Source organism: Calonectris borealis, chromosome Z, assembly GCF_964195595.1.
Source record: "Calonectris borealis chromosome Z, bCalBor7.hap1.2, whole genome shotgun sequence".
Taxonomy (NCBI): domain Eukaryota; kingdom Metazoa; phylum Chordata; class Aves; order Procellariiformes; family Procellariidae; genus Calonectris; species Calonectris borealis.
Window position 1 is genome coordinate 1,703,806 of NC_134352.1, and position 17,883 is coordinate 1,721,688.

The window sequence follows — 17,883 nt, forward strand, 5'->3', positions numbered from 1 at the left end:
GAAAAGCAGGAACACAAAAAAAGTTGAAGTAGAGGAATAGAAGATGAGAAGGCAATTAATGTATTAAATAGAAAAGAGTTTTGTATAAAAAAGAGCAGGAAATAACGGTGTTTTTTAACCTACATTCCACATATTTGTGCTTTAAAGGAGAAAAGGCTATAGACACTGAGGACGAAGATGTTATTATAGGCAGTATGTCACCGTTGTCACTTACGCTATGGTGAAAAGCCTTTTTCTGAAAGGAAGTGATACAGATGTCTTTAAGATTATTTAGTCTTGCTTTGCTGTCCTCTTACAGTTTGTATGTAACGAAATATTCTCAGCCAAAATACCTTGTCTCTTCTGGGCTTCATCATGAATTTGCTGGTATACTTTGAATAAGAGCAGTGAAGGTTTCTTATGAATTCGAAGATGGAAATTGCATCCTTAAGATAAGTCTGATTTGATGTATTGGCTGTTTTGAAGGTTTGGGTGAGAGACTGACTAAGCAGCTTGATGTTTCCATTGCATACTCCTGGATGTGGAGTGTAGGGGAAGCAAGCAGATGCTTTTTATTAAAACAAGACTTTGTCTTGCAAGCTTGAAAATACCTAACACGTTCTAGATCATGTATACTCCTGTATACATACTCCAGGGTACCTGGTAAAAGAAAGTAGAGTGTCATTATTTTACTTACGGATTTCTTTTTCAAGGAGAGAAAACCAGAAGCTTAACAGTGCTTCTGAAGTTGAAAATCATAGGTGAATAAGAAGCAGTATGTGATTGCATTACCCTATAGTATCTTAATGATGTATTGAGCATTAGGCATGAAACCTTTACAGGTTGAGTTATGCCAGCAAAAACTAATTTAAACTTTTGATATGAAAGATTTTTTTAAAAAAAAAAGAAAGGAAATTTAATGGACATTTACAGTTGTCAGTAAAATGTTTCATATGACTCTGTGTAGAATTTAGTAAGAAGCTTTAATAATAGTATTTGGGAAGAAAAAAATCCATGACATTTATACTACTAAACAAGCCTTTAAGATTGTGACTATAAACTTGGACCCACTTAGGAGACATCTCTATGGAGAGTTTCTGTATTTCATTTTTATAAAATTGACATTTTTCAAACTCTTAGCTTTAAATTGAGAAGTAATGGAAGAAAATAGAATGTGCGGGAGTGAAGGGACTGAAATGCAGCCTACCTTTTAAAAGCTGTGGTCACAGACTTTTTTTGTAATTCTTTTTAAATATAATAGTTTCATTGGAAGGCTATTTCCTGTTAAAATTCTAACAACTCTGTATCTGATCTACTGAACTATAAGACCTCAAAGGTCTTGAAATTTCTTTCCTTTAAATACCATTGTCCTCAAAGAGTATTGTGTCAGGTTGGAGGATTTTTCCAATAAACAAGAAGAGAAAATGCTTTTATGATCTAGTATAGAAGTAGCTAGTATGTATTTTAAGGTTTTTAGTTGAAAATGATATATGTTAGGTTCTTTACCAGTGTGTTAAAAGATTAGTTCCTTCAGTGCAGTCCTTATAAATCTGTGCAATTTTAGACATTAATAACAGGCAAGATAGGAGGGCTGTAGCAGGTGTTTTTGAGAGCATAGTTCTGGGAGGGATATGGGGGTTTATAAAGTATTGCCTCTTCTTTCTGAGTTTATAAGTGACAGAAAGTGAGAAAACTCACATATTATCCCTAAATAGCATCTCTTATTGCCAATTGGAAAGACAATTCTGCAGTAGCTGCACCGTTAGTCTCACACATAGGAGATCTCTTATATTCTTGTCCTTCAGGAAGAAACACAATACCATGCAGCCTTTCTGGGGAAAGTAATTATTAGTCTCGGACATTTTCTCATTCCAGTATGCAAAATTTACTCAATATTATGATCCTCAGCTGTAGCTGTAGAAAATAAATTAAATACTATATGCTATTTTGAAATTATTGAAGTTATTGTGTATTTTCTTGGCAAATACCATTAGTCAAAAAAAAAGGACGATGAGAAAACATAACAGTAGGTATTTCAAACTAGGCTTCTAAGACTCTCTTGTCTATGCATTAGTGATTACTTTAATCTATTGATGGGTAATTATTTTTGTAATTGAAAAGTATTTTTAAAACATCATTGATAAAGCATATCCATTTGACAATGAGATTGATTGATGTAGTCTTAATGGGGGACAGTGGCAGAAGAGGATTTTATGCTGTGTTTGGGTGTATGTGGCAACGGCAGAAAAGTGGATTATTGAATTTTTTTTGCAAGGCCTTAAACTATATCTAAAAAAGGCAACATTGCACCAGGTTTATCCATTTTTTTAACTTATTAAATACAACAGACCTACAGGCACAGAAAACAATTCTGTGAGAAGAGGCATCTTGAATCCTGCTTTTATCTCTCCTAAAGAAAGCCAGAAAAGGAAAAAAAAAACAAAAAAGGCACACTTGTGTGCAACAAACAGTTGTTGTCACACTTACAGTTTTAGTAACTGTAAAGACTAATAATAAGGTACAGAAAGCCACTGACTTTTCACAGATAGGATGCTTAATGTTTGTGGTCTCCTTGTCTAAGAATGGCTTGTTTGTAAACGTTGAATCTTGGATGTTGTACACTGTGGGATTCTAGCTACTAGCTGAGACACAAAGGTGATATAGGACTTCACTCAAGTGCTACTCAGAAAATGGCCATTTCTTCTCTTCTGAAGGTTATGAAATCATGTTATGCTTTATTCCTTTCTTCTGACATAACTCCTCAGGAGTTTCCTTGCAACTTCAGATGGCATGTTCCTCTTTTGAAGTCACTGCCTTTGACCAATAGTGTTTGATTAAGTTTATGTAAATGAGAATTCTCTCCTTGTCTTTGAACATCTCTTACCAGTCCCAAGTAGCAGAAATCTAAAAAAGCAGTGCTGATTCCTTTGCTTTGTATTCTCAACATTTCACTTTGTGTGACTCAAAGAATAGGGGAGAGGCAGTAGGGAGAACTCATGGATCTTAGTTTTAAATTTTTGCATGTACATATGCCTAGAAAACAGGACTAAGCAACATAGTTTGAAAAACCCACAGATATTAAAAATAATAGCATATGCTATTTGTCAGAACTGTGCCTTAGCTGATTTTTTCATATAGGAAGATTTCTAAGACAGCTACATATCCAGTCCTTTTTCAAGGCTTTAGGCAGTATTGATGATTCAATGGCTGATACAGCTGCCTTAGATCAGAGCACTGCATTCTGCTATTACAGCTTTAGATACAAGGCACAGCTTTCTGTTTCATCCACAGTGAGGACTGTGTTTCTTCAGTCCCACTGTGGGTTCTATCTTATTCCCACTCTTTTATTTGCTGTGTCTTACAATGGCAGAATTTAGGAGAAAAACTCTGTTCCATACGGTTACAAATTTAATTAATAGATACTGAGGATCTCTCTTTGAAAGATATAAAGGAAAATGTGTTATGTGTGTGGTGAATAATAACTGATGAATATAAAATTAACATTTAAATATAAGTTTATGACAACAGCAAATGTGGAAAGTCTGCAGGAGGAACATTACAAGATGTTTTTAATAAAACTTGTTTCAAAGTTACTTGTGGCATTCAAAATATTTTGTGAATACAACCCTCATGAAGACTATTTTTTGTATGCATTAAATGTTTTTTTTACTGGAACAATATGGTATTCTTTTTGTAAATGCTTATGTGTATGCTTCAGCAAAGCGTGGGAAATAGGTGAATATGAAAGGTAAATTGGAAAATTTAAATAGCGATCTTCAATACATTCCTATTAGCAGAACCAAAAGCAGGTTATGTTCATTTGTAGACATTTTATAGAATTTTTAATTTCTTCCTTTTCTTTTACCAGTCTTTATTTTAAACAATTTTGAAAGGATTTTTACCACAGAAAATTGGGTAAGAAGCTTCTACTGTGTCAGAGTAGAGTAAAAATTATAATTTTTAAATGTATTTCTTGTGTAAGCTCTATGTGGTTTCCAAAAAAACTTTACATATTGAGACGATGTGGAGTCCAGAACAGTAGGAATTTCACATTGAATAGTATTATCTCAAGCCATTGCCATCGCTGTTGCTGCCTGCTGTGCGATTGCAGATGACATCTTCTGTGCTGTAAAGCGGCTGGGAACAGTTGTGCAACTAAAGATAGATAAAGGAAATCATTGTTAGGATGATGGTTAGAAAATGTAAGCTGAGTGCTGAAAAATCTTGTCAATTCTCTCATCCCCTTTTAGTTTTGCAAGGATGCTAGGGCAATAAAGAGATATCTCCTGTAAGATAAGAAGCAGTATCAGAAAAAAAGCTTCCATGATTTGACTAGCTCTTTGTACATATAGTGCTGCAGTTTGAAATATCCCTGTTTTCAAATCACAGCTACATTGACATCCTCTTTTTAAAGTAGTGCTAATGGTAACAATTTTCTTTTATTGTCCTGGGTATGAGTGGAATGAGAGCTCTAGGGGTAAAACTCATATGATGTTAAAGTAAGTTTTCAAATATTTAGATTGGCTGTAAAGTAACAGTCCAGAAAATTTGATTGCCATGCTGCTTGGATTGCTCTTAGACAAAGCATTTTGTGCTGAAGTGTGGAATATTTTATGTGGAAAAAATGTTGCTAAATGAATAAATGTATTAGGTAATAGTTTCTAAATATTTTATATGTACAAGTTATTGTTTAAATTCAAAATATAAATAGTTATTTAAAAGTTATCTTGAAATATACTAAAGGTAATATTTGAAGTATTTGGAAATAAGTGTCCCATTATGCAAGAGCTAATGGTACATTGGCATTAACAGAATTAAATTAATGACATGTCATGTGTTCTTTAACTCTTGAATGACTTTTTAAAGACTGAATGGTGGAGTTGTAAAATAATGAGATTCGGTTTATACAAATCTTGCTTTAGAAATCAATGGTTTGAACAAAACAATATCAGTCTGCCAGTTTTTTATCCACTAAAGAGATTTGTTTACACATGTATGCTGGTTGTGGTGAATAACAGAAGTTATGATACAACCAAAACATTTTTTCTGTAATAAATCAGGAAGCTAAATTGGCATAATGAGGTTGAAGAGGTTTTTTTATTTTATTCTTCAGCTATTACACAAAAACTTGGTATTTAATTCTCTATCTTTGTCAAATCATTTATGTTAAAATTTTGGGGGGTTCATTTAATTAAGATTGTTAATTGTTAATTTTCAGTTTTCTGGAATAAATCTATTACATATTGCCTCATATTCTGGCATTAACAGGTTAGAAATACTGGGAATTAAGACCTTCTACCCAAATATACATCATTTACTTAATGTGACACCCCATAAAATTGTTGGTTCCATTAAATATCGCCAGTGCTTAAGTAGTAGATTCTGTTTAGGTTTAGATAACTTCTTTAGATTATTTTATACACAGTAGTGTGTGTATAAAAGCCCACCTTTGGATTTTATTGAAAACTTAATGGTTTGTTTTGTCTTTTTTCTGAAAACCTACTGTGTTTGCTCAAGTAGGTGCTATAGTGCTCAAAGACACATCTCTTTGGATCTGCATTGTATGAAGTGGTATATTGCCTGAGGCTTCTTACTTAGAGTTTGCATGTATGTATACAGGGCATTTGAAAACCCATGAAAGTTTAAAGTTTAGTTGGAAGTTTAAAAAAGTGTGATCAAACATTATGAGAAACCATGTCTAACTTTAATCTTCCTGCTTTAGTTCTGCTATGATTTCTTGAACGCATATGTACTATATTTTTTTTTCAAAGAGCCTAACAGCCCAGCTAATTAATTTTCCATTAGACTTTGGCAATTGTTTCAGAGGAAACTCCAGGTGAACTGAAGTTTAAAACTGTATTTAATTTTTTTTTTTGCCCCCCAAGGTGTTCTGTGTAACTATAATACAAAATTTGCCTGACATTCTCCATGATTGATGCTGTCCTATGATATCTGAAATGCACTGAAGTCAAAACAAGAATCTTAACTGGCTGAAGTGCCATAGGGAAATAAAGGAGTAACAGTACTGAATATTTACCAATAAATAAGTCTGTCAAAATTTACAAAGTTTCTAAAAGTGCTGGAATGGATTTGTATTCTATAAACAGGACCTAGTAATGTTTTACCCAGTGTAATGAAAGACCCATAACCTATATTTAAAAAGAATAGTGTTTGTGTCAAAAAGTGGGGGATGTCTGTTAGCTGCATATCTACAGTATGTTAGACTGTAGCCTATAGTTAAATATTGTGTTTTATACATACATAGAGGTATATTGTGCATATGTAAATTCAACAAAAGTACTCATACAAAAATCTATTCATTTTAGGTCCACACAACTTTTACAAACTATATGTCTGATAACAAATGCTTATTATAGTAAATATAAACATTACAAATTAATCTTAGAAATCCTGTGGAATTTCCCAAGTATGTTTTTAGTGGAAGGTTTTTACAATGATGTTTATTGAATTGTTGTATCAGAATGAAGAAATATCCAATTTGAACTAAGCATCATTTTACATAGGACTTCTATGGGAAGATTGCTTCCTTTTGATTGACACAAAAAAAAGAAAAAGTGCTCTTCGGTGGTAAACACTGTAAGAACCGAAAAAACAAGAAGTATCTGTTGTACCAACTTGAAAGTTTCATAATGTTTTTTCAATTAGGCCTAACTGTTTCAATAAAAATTGGTTCTTAATGTCAGGCTTGTTAGAAGTGGGGAATTGTTACAGTAAAGTTAAATTGCATTGATAATGTGGGTTAAAATAAGAGACCTGAAAAGTATTTCTTTTGAAGCTATACTGTACATAGGTTAAGTTTCTTGAGTAGCTACCAAACAGCAGGTTCTCTAAGACCATTTGTCTCAAAACATACAATATTTCCCTGTAATAGTAAATAGAAATATGATGGGATGATACTTTTTGTGCAGCATAATAGCAAGTGTTAAATTAATCTCCTTTGCAGAAGAAATGGGTTATTACTGTCTAAAATACTTTGAAAGAATTTGGGAGTTTCAAAACAGAGTTCGTCCCCATATTATTACAAATAATAAAAATTCTAAGAAAAGGATTTATTTCTTAACAGAAATGGATTTTTGCCATCAGAAGAGGGCTGCATCATACTGGCTATCAGGGAGCAACAACAACTGGCTGCTCTTTGGGGGCCGGGAGAGAAGGGGGATAACCCGAATGGCAGGGGAGGGACCTTGCCAGCCGATGCCCATCCTGGAAGGGAGGCCAGTGGGCGGGCACCGGAGTGATAGTTTGGTTCTGCTGAGAGTCCAGGTCATCAGGCAGTTAAAGCCTGTTAGTGCACTCGGGGCCCTGACACTGGTTATGCTAAATAACAGTAGAATTTCTGCTCAATTTCTATTAATTTATATCTTGATGTACTTATTTTTTTCTTCTGAAACATTTTTGTATTTTGCTTCTTCATATGATAGTCTTATCTTAGAGAAATACTTAGATTTTCATAAGAAGAAGTTACTATTGACCATCTAAAACAATATTTGAAAACTGAATAATCAAATGTTGCTTTTTCTCCCATAAACCAAGACTGAAAGGAATAATTACCTTGTTTTGACAAGTGAACCGAAGAAGTATGACATAGAAATCTTACAGGAGTGCATACATGAAAACTAGGCTGTCATGTTTACAAGGTGATTTTTTTCATGTGATGAATTTTTTAAACAGTAAGTGGTCTGTAAACTATCCTGATATTTTTCTGATGAATATAAGCTTCTTTTGGCTATTCTGTAAGGAAGAGTTAGGAATAAATATAAAACTTCAATTGTGCAGCTATTTTATGAAAACTCTGAATCATTCCAGACTGTTATTATTTTTGCATTACATGTATCTATTATACAGTACATTTTACACCAATCATTGACTATTCTGCAACCGTAGTTGAATAAAAGATGGGTTTGAGTTATAGCTATTGAATGGAGTTAGCATCACATTCTGTATAAACTCTGAGAGATTGCTGAAGAGAAAAGGGAATGGATTTGTGTGACCATGTCTGAATATAAGTATATGTGACTGAACAACTGTATTTTCAGTATTCCTTTTGTCTCAATTTTGCAAAGCGCTGCTCAATGTCAAACCATAAGTTGCAGAACCTTCCCAAGTTGGCCTACTGGTTTTTTTTGCCAGAATAACTGGCTGAAGTATTTCAGCATTTGGGAGAGTGCTTTTTAACTTCTACTTTTAATTACAGTGTCTTTAATTGCAGTAACACCTGTTAAGATACTTTGAGTCTTATATTCAAAGACTGATCTTCCTGCAATGTGTTACATGATGTATTTGGTTTACATCCAAACTTTTTAGGTTGGTGACGTAAGTTTGAGCTACGTTCCAAAATGTTAAAAGTCTTTGAATTCTTATTTGCAAAGAGATATTCTGTAGCTTCTGAGAATTTAAGAAAATGATATATCCATGAAATATTTTGTAGTATTGTGCTGCTAATTCAGATGTGTGAGATACTAGGCTCTAAAGGACCTTCACATTTGTTCTAATTTTGTTTTGAAAGAGCAAAACCATAATCAGTAGTGTCGTTTCTGCTGAAGAAATGCACAGTTCTGCTACTTGTAGGTCTACACTCGTATTTGACCAAAACTATCATCTTGACCTTGCATCTTAATCTGATGTTCTTTTGGAGCATGTGTTTTGTAGAACGTTCACTCAGAATAAGTCTCAATCTGTTTTTCTAGTAGTGCCTCTAGGTAAATTTCCAACCAACACTGATATTGCTTCATAAAAGAATATTGCTTGTAAGAAAAATAATGTATTTATTACGTGGCCAGCAGGTCGAGGAAGGTGATTCTGCCCCTCTACTGTGCTCTGGTGAGACCCCACCTGCAGTACTGCGTCCAACTCTGGAGCCCTCAGCACAGGAAGGACATGGACCTGTTGGAGCGGGTCCAGAGGAGGGCCACAAAAATGATCAGAGGGATGGAACACCTCTCCTATGAAGAAAGGCTTAGAGAGTTGGGGTTGTTCAGCCTGGAGAAGAGAAGGGGAGACCTTATTACAGCCTTTCAATATTTAAAGGGGGCTTATAAGAAAGATGGGGACAAACTTTTTAGCAAGGCCTGTTGTGGTAGGACAAGGGGTAACAGTTTTAAACTAAAAGGGTGTGGATTTAGACTAGATATAAGGAAGAAATTTTTTACAATGAGGGTGGTGAAGCCCTGGAACAGGTTGCCCAAAGAGATTGTGGATCCCACCCCTGGAAGCATTCAAGGTCAGATTGGACGGGGCTCTGAGCAACCTGCTCTAGTTGAAGATGTCCCTGCTCATTGCAGGAGGGTTGGACTAGATGACCTTTAAAGGTCCCTTCCAACCCAAACTATTTTATGATTTAATGATTAATTCGTTATATTTTGTTGCCCAAACAGTGTGTGCGTCTGAATAGTTACATTTGTCCCTCATGTTGCTACTGCAATATGAATCGTATTAGTAAATACTAAATAGTAGACTTTTCATGTAATTTTGGCTACTTCATGTCATACACACATAAATGTGTAATTTTTTCTTTAACTTCGGTAGCAAGTCATCACTGATTGTAAAATCAATTTCATTGTTTCTCAAAAAAGAGAAAACAGAAAGGACAAAAACCAGAAAAAACAACTCTGCTAATGCTTTGCTTCTGATGTAAAGACTCCTGGGATTTAGTGTCTTAGTTTGAGTACGCCAGTGGATTTAACCTGTGGTTTGGCAAAGTATTTTTTGAGTAAAATGTGTTCAAAGCAAGATGGCACTTGTTTTCTGGTACATTATAGTGTTTTGGTCTAGATTTTTATGCTCTAGTTATTTGCAATGCTGTGCTTAATTTCCAGAAAGCACTTATTCCTTGGACAGAAAGTATAAGGACACAGAAAATAAATTTACTTTCTAATTTATTTATTTATTTTTAGAGTTTCCAGTTATAATAGAGAGAATTTTCTTTTAAATCTTAAAAAAAAAAAAAAAATTAATGAAGAAAGCTACTACTCTGATTAAGGTAAAAGAACTGTTTTTTAAAAACAAAAAAATGCAAGATACTATGAAATTTATCTCTGCTTTTATTTTACAGGTGTCTGTCTCTGTAGAACTCTACTCAGAAGCATGCACAAGGTTTACTATTCAACACTTATTTTATAATTCCCTATATAAACACTTCCCTTATTAATCTAAGTATTTCCAAGGAATAAAATGTTGTATATTTTGATCATTACTGTCTGAATTTTTTCATTATTTAATCACTTTTCTGTATCTATTTTACAGATTCTGAAAATGGAATGGGGAGGAGAGTATTCTCTTGATTCTTCCAATTTAGATTGTTTGTTAAATGTCCTTCCTGGAGAATTGGCGTGTCAACAAATCCTTAGTGATCTTGATGAAAAAATACAGAAGAATTCTTCTAGGTAAAGAGTATTTTATTTGTATCCAAAATACTAGTGAAAGTCTTTTTAGGAAGAAATATGGCTTTTCTCTTCTTTCTTTTCTAGTTGTAGGTTAAAATTCTGATAATTATTTCAGTAGTAATTTTACCTTAACTACTTCAGCATTTAACAAAGTTTTAGCGCCATGTAATTTTTGTGCTATAGTCTTTCTCTGTATGGTAACAGAGTTTTTTTTGACTATTTTTAACAGTTGAATCATGTTAATCTTAGGAACTATTACAGTAGATGTGATAGTGGAGGAAGAAAATGTGTATTCCCATGACAGTTGTATTTCCTACAAATGTGAGGTAGAATTTTTATTCACTAAAAGAGCTACAGAATTTTACAAAAAAGCAAAATTTGAACTCAGTATGTTCTTTAAGCATTTCTAATGGAAGTAGAAAAAGCAAGTAAGTTTATATATATATAATCTTTCTGATATAAGCCATTATTTTTCCTATTTCAGTTAAAACTGTTATGCTGCGATAGAAGATTTTCTAACTAGAATTTGTTTTGTAATATATTTCATTGTCCACTTCTTTGTAGCATACTGGTTTCCAAATATCAATACTATAGAAACAGTGGAGTACTGAAAGAGTTCTCTGTTGATGTGGCTTTCTTGCATGACTACAAAAAAATCAGCTCAAGGTTTTGTGCCTTATTTGAAAAGTGGTGGCGGTGTTTTGTGGCTAAACTCTTTAGTACCTTTAAAATACTTTGATCTGTGAAAGATGCTCTTAAGCAGATAAACTAATTGCCACTTTAAAAAAGTAAGTGTACATTCAGAGATATAACAAATAGCAGAATTTCGTATTAAATTTTGAAAATGCTTGCCTTTGGATAACAGTGCACATTATAGAGTCGTATGATTTCAAAGAATGCCCTTCATGACACCTGTTTTAAGATTGTGCAATTTTAATGAAGCCCACATTTTGGTCCTCCATTTTGGAGATCTTTGCTCCCAAACAGCTTCCCAAAGAATGGAGATAAACCATTGCTGTGTCTCACTGAAAACTGATTTAGGTCATCTCTGAATTGTTGTTATATTGCTCATGCCAGGCTGAGACATTTTTCGGGTTTTTATTTATCTTACTCATATCTCACATTTTGAACATTTTAATTTAAAAACTTAGTGTTTACAAATGTAGTTGCAATAGTAATAATCCCACAGTAGCAATGATAGTGAAGATCTGGGAAATACGCTGTTGTAGACCACTGCATAGTGAAATTTCATATTACAGTTTTCCAGCTGTTGACATCAGTGAAATGTAGATACTTGCTTAGATTTTAGTGGATGTCATAACACAGTTACGGGTACTTACGTTTTGAGTTGCTGTGTTCTGATATATCTGGGAAAAAACAGCATCAGCATTTTTGGCAGATGTGTTGTCACCTCTTCAACTACCAAATAAAAGTGATTTTGTCATCGTTATGCGGAGTCAGCCTGAGAGTTAGAAAAATTGTTATCAAGATGAGTCTTTGGAATGCATGCTTTACTACTCTTTTTGTTTTTAATGTGTGTAAAATGTATGCTGCTGGTTGAAAAAATTTTTGGCTATGGGAAAGCAGGCTAGCTGTTCATTCCTTTTAATGGTACTTTATATCAGTTAACATTTTATGTTACTTTCTACATTAACATCATCAGAGTGGAACTATTTTTACTTTTTTAAGAAGGCTGATTGTCCCCATCTTAAAGACATAGTCCTACAAATTAGAAAGGTATTTTGCTGTAAGTTTTGTAAGATCCAAATGGTATTATATCCAAGAAGAGCAGGAAATTGGATTAGGGTGTGGTACACAGCAATGCATGTCAGGAAAAGCTTTGTATTTCTGCTGCACAGACACTTAAGCTAGTTTTTAAACTAATTTTCACAAGGAAAATCAGAAAGTAGCCCTGTAGTTACCAGGTGATATTTTGCTCCTGTAATATGTCAGTTTCAGAAATGGAGAGGAGTTTAAAAGAAGATGGACAGCAGCTGATGTGACTTTTAAATTAAAAAGAGTCCTTTTATTGCTAATATATTAGAGGTAGCATGGAATGAAATCATTTTCAAGTTACCATTGATCTTTGTAAGTGGTATGATAAGAGCAGCTCTATGCGCTACAGTGATACAATTGGAATACAATCCATTTTTCATCAGATAGATTTATGATTTTATTATACCACAGAGAATAAACATAATAGTATACAGCATATATATATTTTTAAAAATAAAACATTGTGTAAAAAATTATGATCCAAAAGTGTGTAAATCACTTGAATGCTCATTTATTGCCTTCCAACTGAATAGCTTTTATAAAATTGTGTGACACGACAAATCAGATATGCTTTCCAGCAGCTGAATTACCTTCAGTATTTTTGTATTGTACCAATTCTATTTGGTGCTATAACAAAAAAAAAAAAGGCCATCTGTGCGAAATTGTTTTATTTGTAAGTTTTAAGGGAGTAAGTGGTTCATTCATTTACTATCATGTAACAGAGCTCTTATTATACTTGAATGTTACCTTTAGTTTTACAGCAGTGTATAGAGGCAGGTAAATATGAACTCTCAAAACCATTGTCATTGCTGGCCAGTTTTATATGCAATCATAGTCTCAGGTTATTCTAAAGCATGAAGTTGCATTCATAATTTCATCAGGATGGCCATTTGTCTTCAGTCGTTCCCCTCACATCTGCTTTGACTTCTACTGTTTAGCAAAACTGAGTTTTTGGATTTCTTTTTCCTAATACGGAGGATTAAGAATTAGTAAGAGTTAATTTTTGCACAATCCACAGAACTAAACTTTCAGCTGATATTTAATACTTCGAAGCAGAAAAGAAGGTACAGCGCTGGAAACGAAGCTTGTAGTGCATAACTTGAAAATGGTTGTAAGCATGAAATCTCTTCAATAGTTGACTTTTTTTGTGTATTCAATTCTTTCTTCAGTGAGTGATTGGCTGCCTTTTAGTGGTGATAAAGTGGTGATAAATTCTATGAGGCTCTAGGACAGTGAGGTATTCTAGGTCTTCTTCAACACAACAATTACTCAAAATTCAACAAAATTATTTACTAAAAATTGTATCTCCACAATACACTGGAGACTATATCTTTGTAAGGCTTTTTGCAAAGGCTTAATTTGACTTCAATCTGATAAACTTCAACCTGACTCTCTGTCTATTTAACAGTAATTCAGTCATCTGGGATTTTGATGAAGGTCTTTTTTCAAGGGCTCCAGTGAGGTCAATACTAATAAGTGCTTACAGCATTGCATCTTGTCCCGTAATTGTTCAGTGTAAATTGTAAACATTATTTGAGCAACTAACAAGATCCTTAACTTGCGAATAATAGGACTGTCTGGCAAGTACCTTAATAGGGATGTTAGTATGGCATTTTCCAGTTGTTGATTATAAGTTTGCTGATTTGCATAGAAATAGTTCCCACTGTCAATACCTCACAACGAAGGAATGGAGAAGTTTCAAACAGGGTATTAAGCACTGCTGTCTGTCCTAGTTTCGGCTGGGATAGGGTTAAATTTCTTCCTAGTGCTGTGTTTTGGATTTAGTATGAGGAGAATGTTGATAACACACCGATGTTTTCAGTTGTTGCTAAGTGCCCTCCTAGTCCAAGGACAGTTCCCGTGCCTACTGACTGAGCTAGGTACACAAGATGGGAGGGAACATAATCAGGACAGCCAGCCCAGCTGGCCAATGGGGTATTCCATACCATGTGACGTCACGCTCAGTATATGAACGGTAGGCGTGATCCAGGAAGTACCGATCGCTACTTGGTTATCGGTCAGCGCGGGTGGTGAGCAATTGCATTGTGCATCACTCATTTTGTATATTCTATCATTGTTTATTATCATTATTCTCCCTTTTCTGTTTTATTAAACTGTCTTTATCTCAACCCACGAGTTTTTCTCACTCTTACCCTTCCGATTCTCTCCCCGTCCCACTGGGGGGGTGGGGGGAGTGAGTGAGCGGCTGCATGGTATTTGGCTGCCTGTGAGGTTAAACCACGACACTGTCTCATTCCTTTTTGGCGCCCAACGTGGGGCTCGAAGGGTTGAGATAATGATAGATCTGACCAAAGTGTGTTAAGGCAAAATTGTTATAAGCATCCATTATATTGATTGGTCACAATGTTGATGTATTGGCTGTCAAAGTTGTGGGGCTGGCTCTCAATGTTGGGTCATGTAATACCTTGCTTGCAGTATATGTTCCCGTTTGTGCTGTTTATCATTATTCGGAACTGGGCCAAGATTATCATTTTGTTGCTGTTTTATGAGGTGATAAAATCGTTGGTCGTAAGTCTAATCTGGTATCTGTACTCAGCACTGCCGTCATTTCTGTACGTCGGGAACCACCTCTTAGAAATTATTGGTAATTGCACTTGTTTCTCCTCGGAGAATGAATTTAAGGGGGAGACGGGATGGGACACTCTCTCCCACTTGTTCATCTTCCCTTCCATATCGTCAGAAACTCCTTTTTCTTCTATCCTCTTCACAAAGATGTCGACAATATTCCCTGAGAATTTTGAATATCCTTGGGATGTTCAAACAAGCATGTTCATATTGCTATGTCTCCTGAATGTGGTTCAGGCCTTGTTTAGGGTTAAACAACTATTCAGGAATACTGTCCAGAGATCAACCCTCAGGAACAAGAAAAGAGGGAGGGCAAGCAGCGGTGCCTCATCGGGGCGGGCGGAGCGGCGAGTCTCGGGGGCGGATACAGACACGGTGGCTACTCAAAACCCCACAACAGGCACTGCGGCTACTCCAACCCCCATGTCAACCCCTGTGGCTACTCAAACCCCGGCAACAGTCACCGTAGCTTCTCCAACCCCTGCGACAAGCACTGCAGCCACTCAAGCTCCGGCAACAGGCACTACAGTTACTCCAGCCCCCGCGACAGGCACTGCAGCTACCCAAACCCCAGCAACAGGCACTACAGCTGAACCAGAGGACCAACCCTTGCTGGTATCCGTTGCCCCTGTACAGAAGAGGAAATCTTGGAAGCAGATATCAGGTCGTTTAGAAAGGTATGATGAAGGAGCAGGGACATCACGAGGAGAGGAGGAGGAAGAGGAAGAACTCATAAACGAGACGGAAACCACCCGATCCCTATCCCTGAGTGAGCTGCGATATATGCGGAAAGATTTCAGCCGTCGTCCAGGCGAGCATATTGTTACCTGGCTGCTCCGATGCTGGGATAATGGGGCCAGTAGCCTGGAATTAGAGGGGAAGGAAGCCAAACAGCTGGGATCCCTTGCTAGGGAAGCGGGTATTGACAAAGCAATCGGAAAAGGGACACAGGTCCTCAGCCTCTGGAGGCGACTGCTGTCAGGCGTGAAGGAAAGGTATCCCTTCAAGGAAGATGTTATATATCGCCTAGGCAAATGGACCACTATGGAGAGAGGTATCCAGTACCTGAGAGAACTAGGCGTGCTGGAGGTGGTTTATCGTGACCTGGACGACGCCCGAACACCCAAAGATCCAGATGACGTCCAGTGCATCCGACCCACGTGGCGGAAGTTGGTACGGAGCGCACCAGCATCGTATGCCAGTTCGTTGGCAGTACTGTGCTGGAAAGAGGAAGAAGCACCAACGGTGGATGAGGTGGTTAGCAGACTTCGGGATTTCGAAGAAACTATCTCCTCCTCCCTTGTCTCGGCTGTAGAGAAACTGTCCCGAGAGGTCCAGCAACTCAAAGACGATAGGTCCTATTCTCCACCTGTAGGGACCAGTATTTCAGCCATTAGGAGTCAGCGTTTTTCTCCTCAAGAGAGAGGATATCGAAAGTACACACCACGGGGCACCCTGTGGTTTTACCTGCATGACCATGGAGAGGACATGAGGCAGTGGGATGGAAAACCTACCTTGACCCTAGAGGCACGTGTACGTGAGTTGCAAGGAAAAACAATCACACAAGGGGGTTCTCTCAGGAAAAATGCTGCTCCAGTTTTCAGGAAAACCCTGTCTCACGACGGTCCAGTTTCCAGTGAACAGTTCCCCAGACAGAGTAGAAGGGCTGATCTTACTCTGGACTGTAATGAAGGAATTCTTGACTCACGTTTGCAAGAAGTGAGAGATGGATACTATGACCAGAACTCGAGGGGCCCTGCCTCCGGCCAGGTGGAGGAAAGGGACAACCGGGTTTACTGGACTGTGTGGATTCGATGGCCTGGCACATCAGAGCCACAGGAGTGTAAGGCTCTCGTAGACACCGGTGCACAGTGTACCCTGATGCCATCAGGCTATAAAGGGGCAGAACCCATCTGTATTTCTGGAGTGACAGGGGGATCCCAAGAGTTAACTGTTTTGGAGGCCGAAGTGAGCCTAACCGGGAACGAGTGGCAGAAGCACCCTATTGTGACTGGCCCAGAGGCTCCGTGCATCCTTGGCATAGACTACCTCAGGAGAGGGTATTTCAAGGACCCAAAAGGGTATTGGTGGGCTTTTGGTATAGCTGCCCTGGAGACGGAGGAAATTAAACAGCTGTCCACCTTGCCCAGTCTCTCAGAGGACCCTTCTGTTGTGGGGTTGTTGAGGGTTGAAGAACAACAAGTACCAATCGCTACCACAACAGTGCACCGGCGGCAATACCGCACCAACCGAGATTCCCTGATCCCTATCCATGAGCTGATTCGTCGACTGGAGAGCCAAGGAGTGATCAGCAAGACTCGCTCACCCTTCAACAGTCCCATATGGCCGGTGCGAAAGTCCAATGGAGGGTGGAGACTAACAGTAGACTACCGTGGCCTGAACGAAGTGACGCCACCACTGAGTGCTGCCGTGCCGGACATGCTAGAGCTTCAATACGAACTGGAGTCAAAGGCAGCCAAGTGGTACGCCACCATTGACATTGCTAATGCCTTCTTCTCCATCCCTTTGGCGGCAGAGTGCAGGCCACAGTTTGCTTTCACTTGGAGGGGCGTCCAGTACACCTGGAACCGACTGCCCCAGGGGTGGAAACACAGCCCTACCATTTGCCATGGACTAATTCACACCGCACTGGAACAGGGTGAGGCTCCAGAACACCTGCAATACATTGATGACATCATCGTGTGGGGCAACACAGCAGAAGAAGTTTTTGAGAAAGGGGAGAGAATAATTCAAATCCTTCTGAAAGCCGGTTTTGCCATCAAACAAAGTAAGGTCAAGGGACCTGCAGAGGAGATCCAGTTTTTAGGAATAAAATGGCAAGACGGGCGTCGTCAGATCCCAATGGATGTGATCAACAAAATAACAGCCATGTCCCCACCAACTAGCAAAAGGGAAACACAAGCTTTCTTAGGCGTTGTGGGCTTTTGGAGAATGCATATTCCAGATTACAGCCTGATTGTAAGCCCTCTCTATCAAGTGACCAGGAAGAAGAACGACTTCAAATGGGGCCCTGAGCAGCGACAAGCCTTTGAACAAATTAAACAGGAGATAGTTCATGCAGTAGCCCTTGGGCCAGTCCGGGCAGAACAAGACGTGAAGAATGTGCTCTACACCGCAG

The 17,883-nt window shown here is 37.4% G+C and overlaps 1 protein-coding gene across 2 annotated transcripts in view; it reads left to right on the forward strand.

Annotated features, from left to right (window-relative positions):
- Nucleotides 1–17,883, forward strand: part of KIAA0825 (KIAA0825 ortholog) — a 261,914-nt gene that overhangs the window by 25,858 nt on the left and 218,173 nt on the right. For both annotated transcript variants that reach the window (XM_075136550.1, XM_075136551.1), the window contains 2 exons: nucleotides 10,052–10,092; nucleotides 10,243–10,382. In XM_075136550.1, coding sequence (XP_074992651.1) covers nucleotides 10,084–10,092; nucleotides 10,243–10,382 — 149 coding nt within the window. In that variant the 5' untranslated portion in view covers nucleotides 10,052–10,083. Of the gene's footprint in view, nucleotides 1–10,051; nucleotides 10,093–10,242; nucleotides 10,383–17,883 lie in introns of those variants that run through there.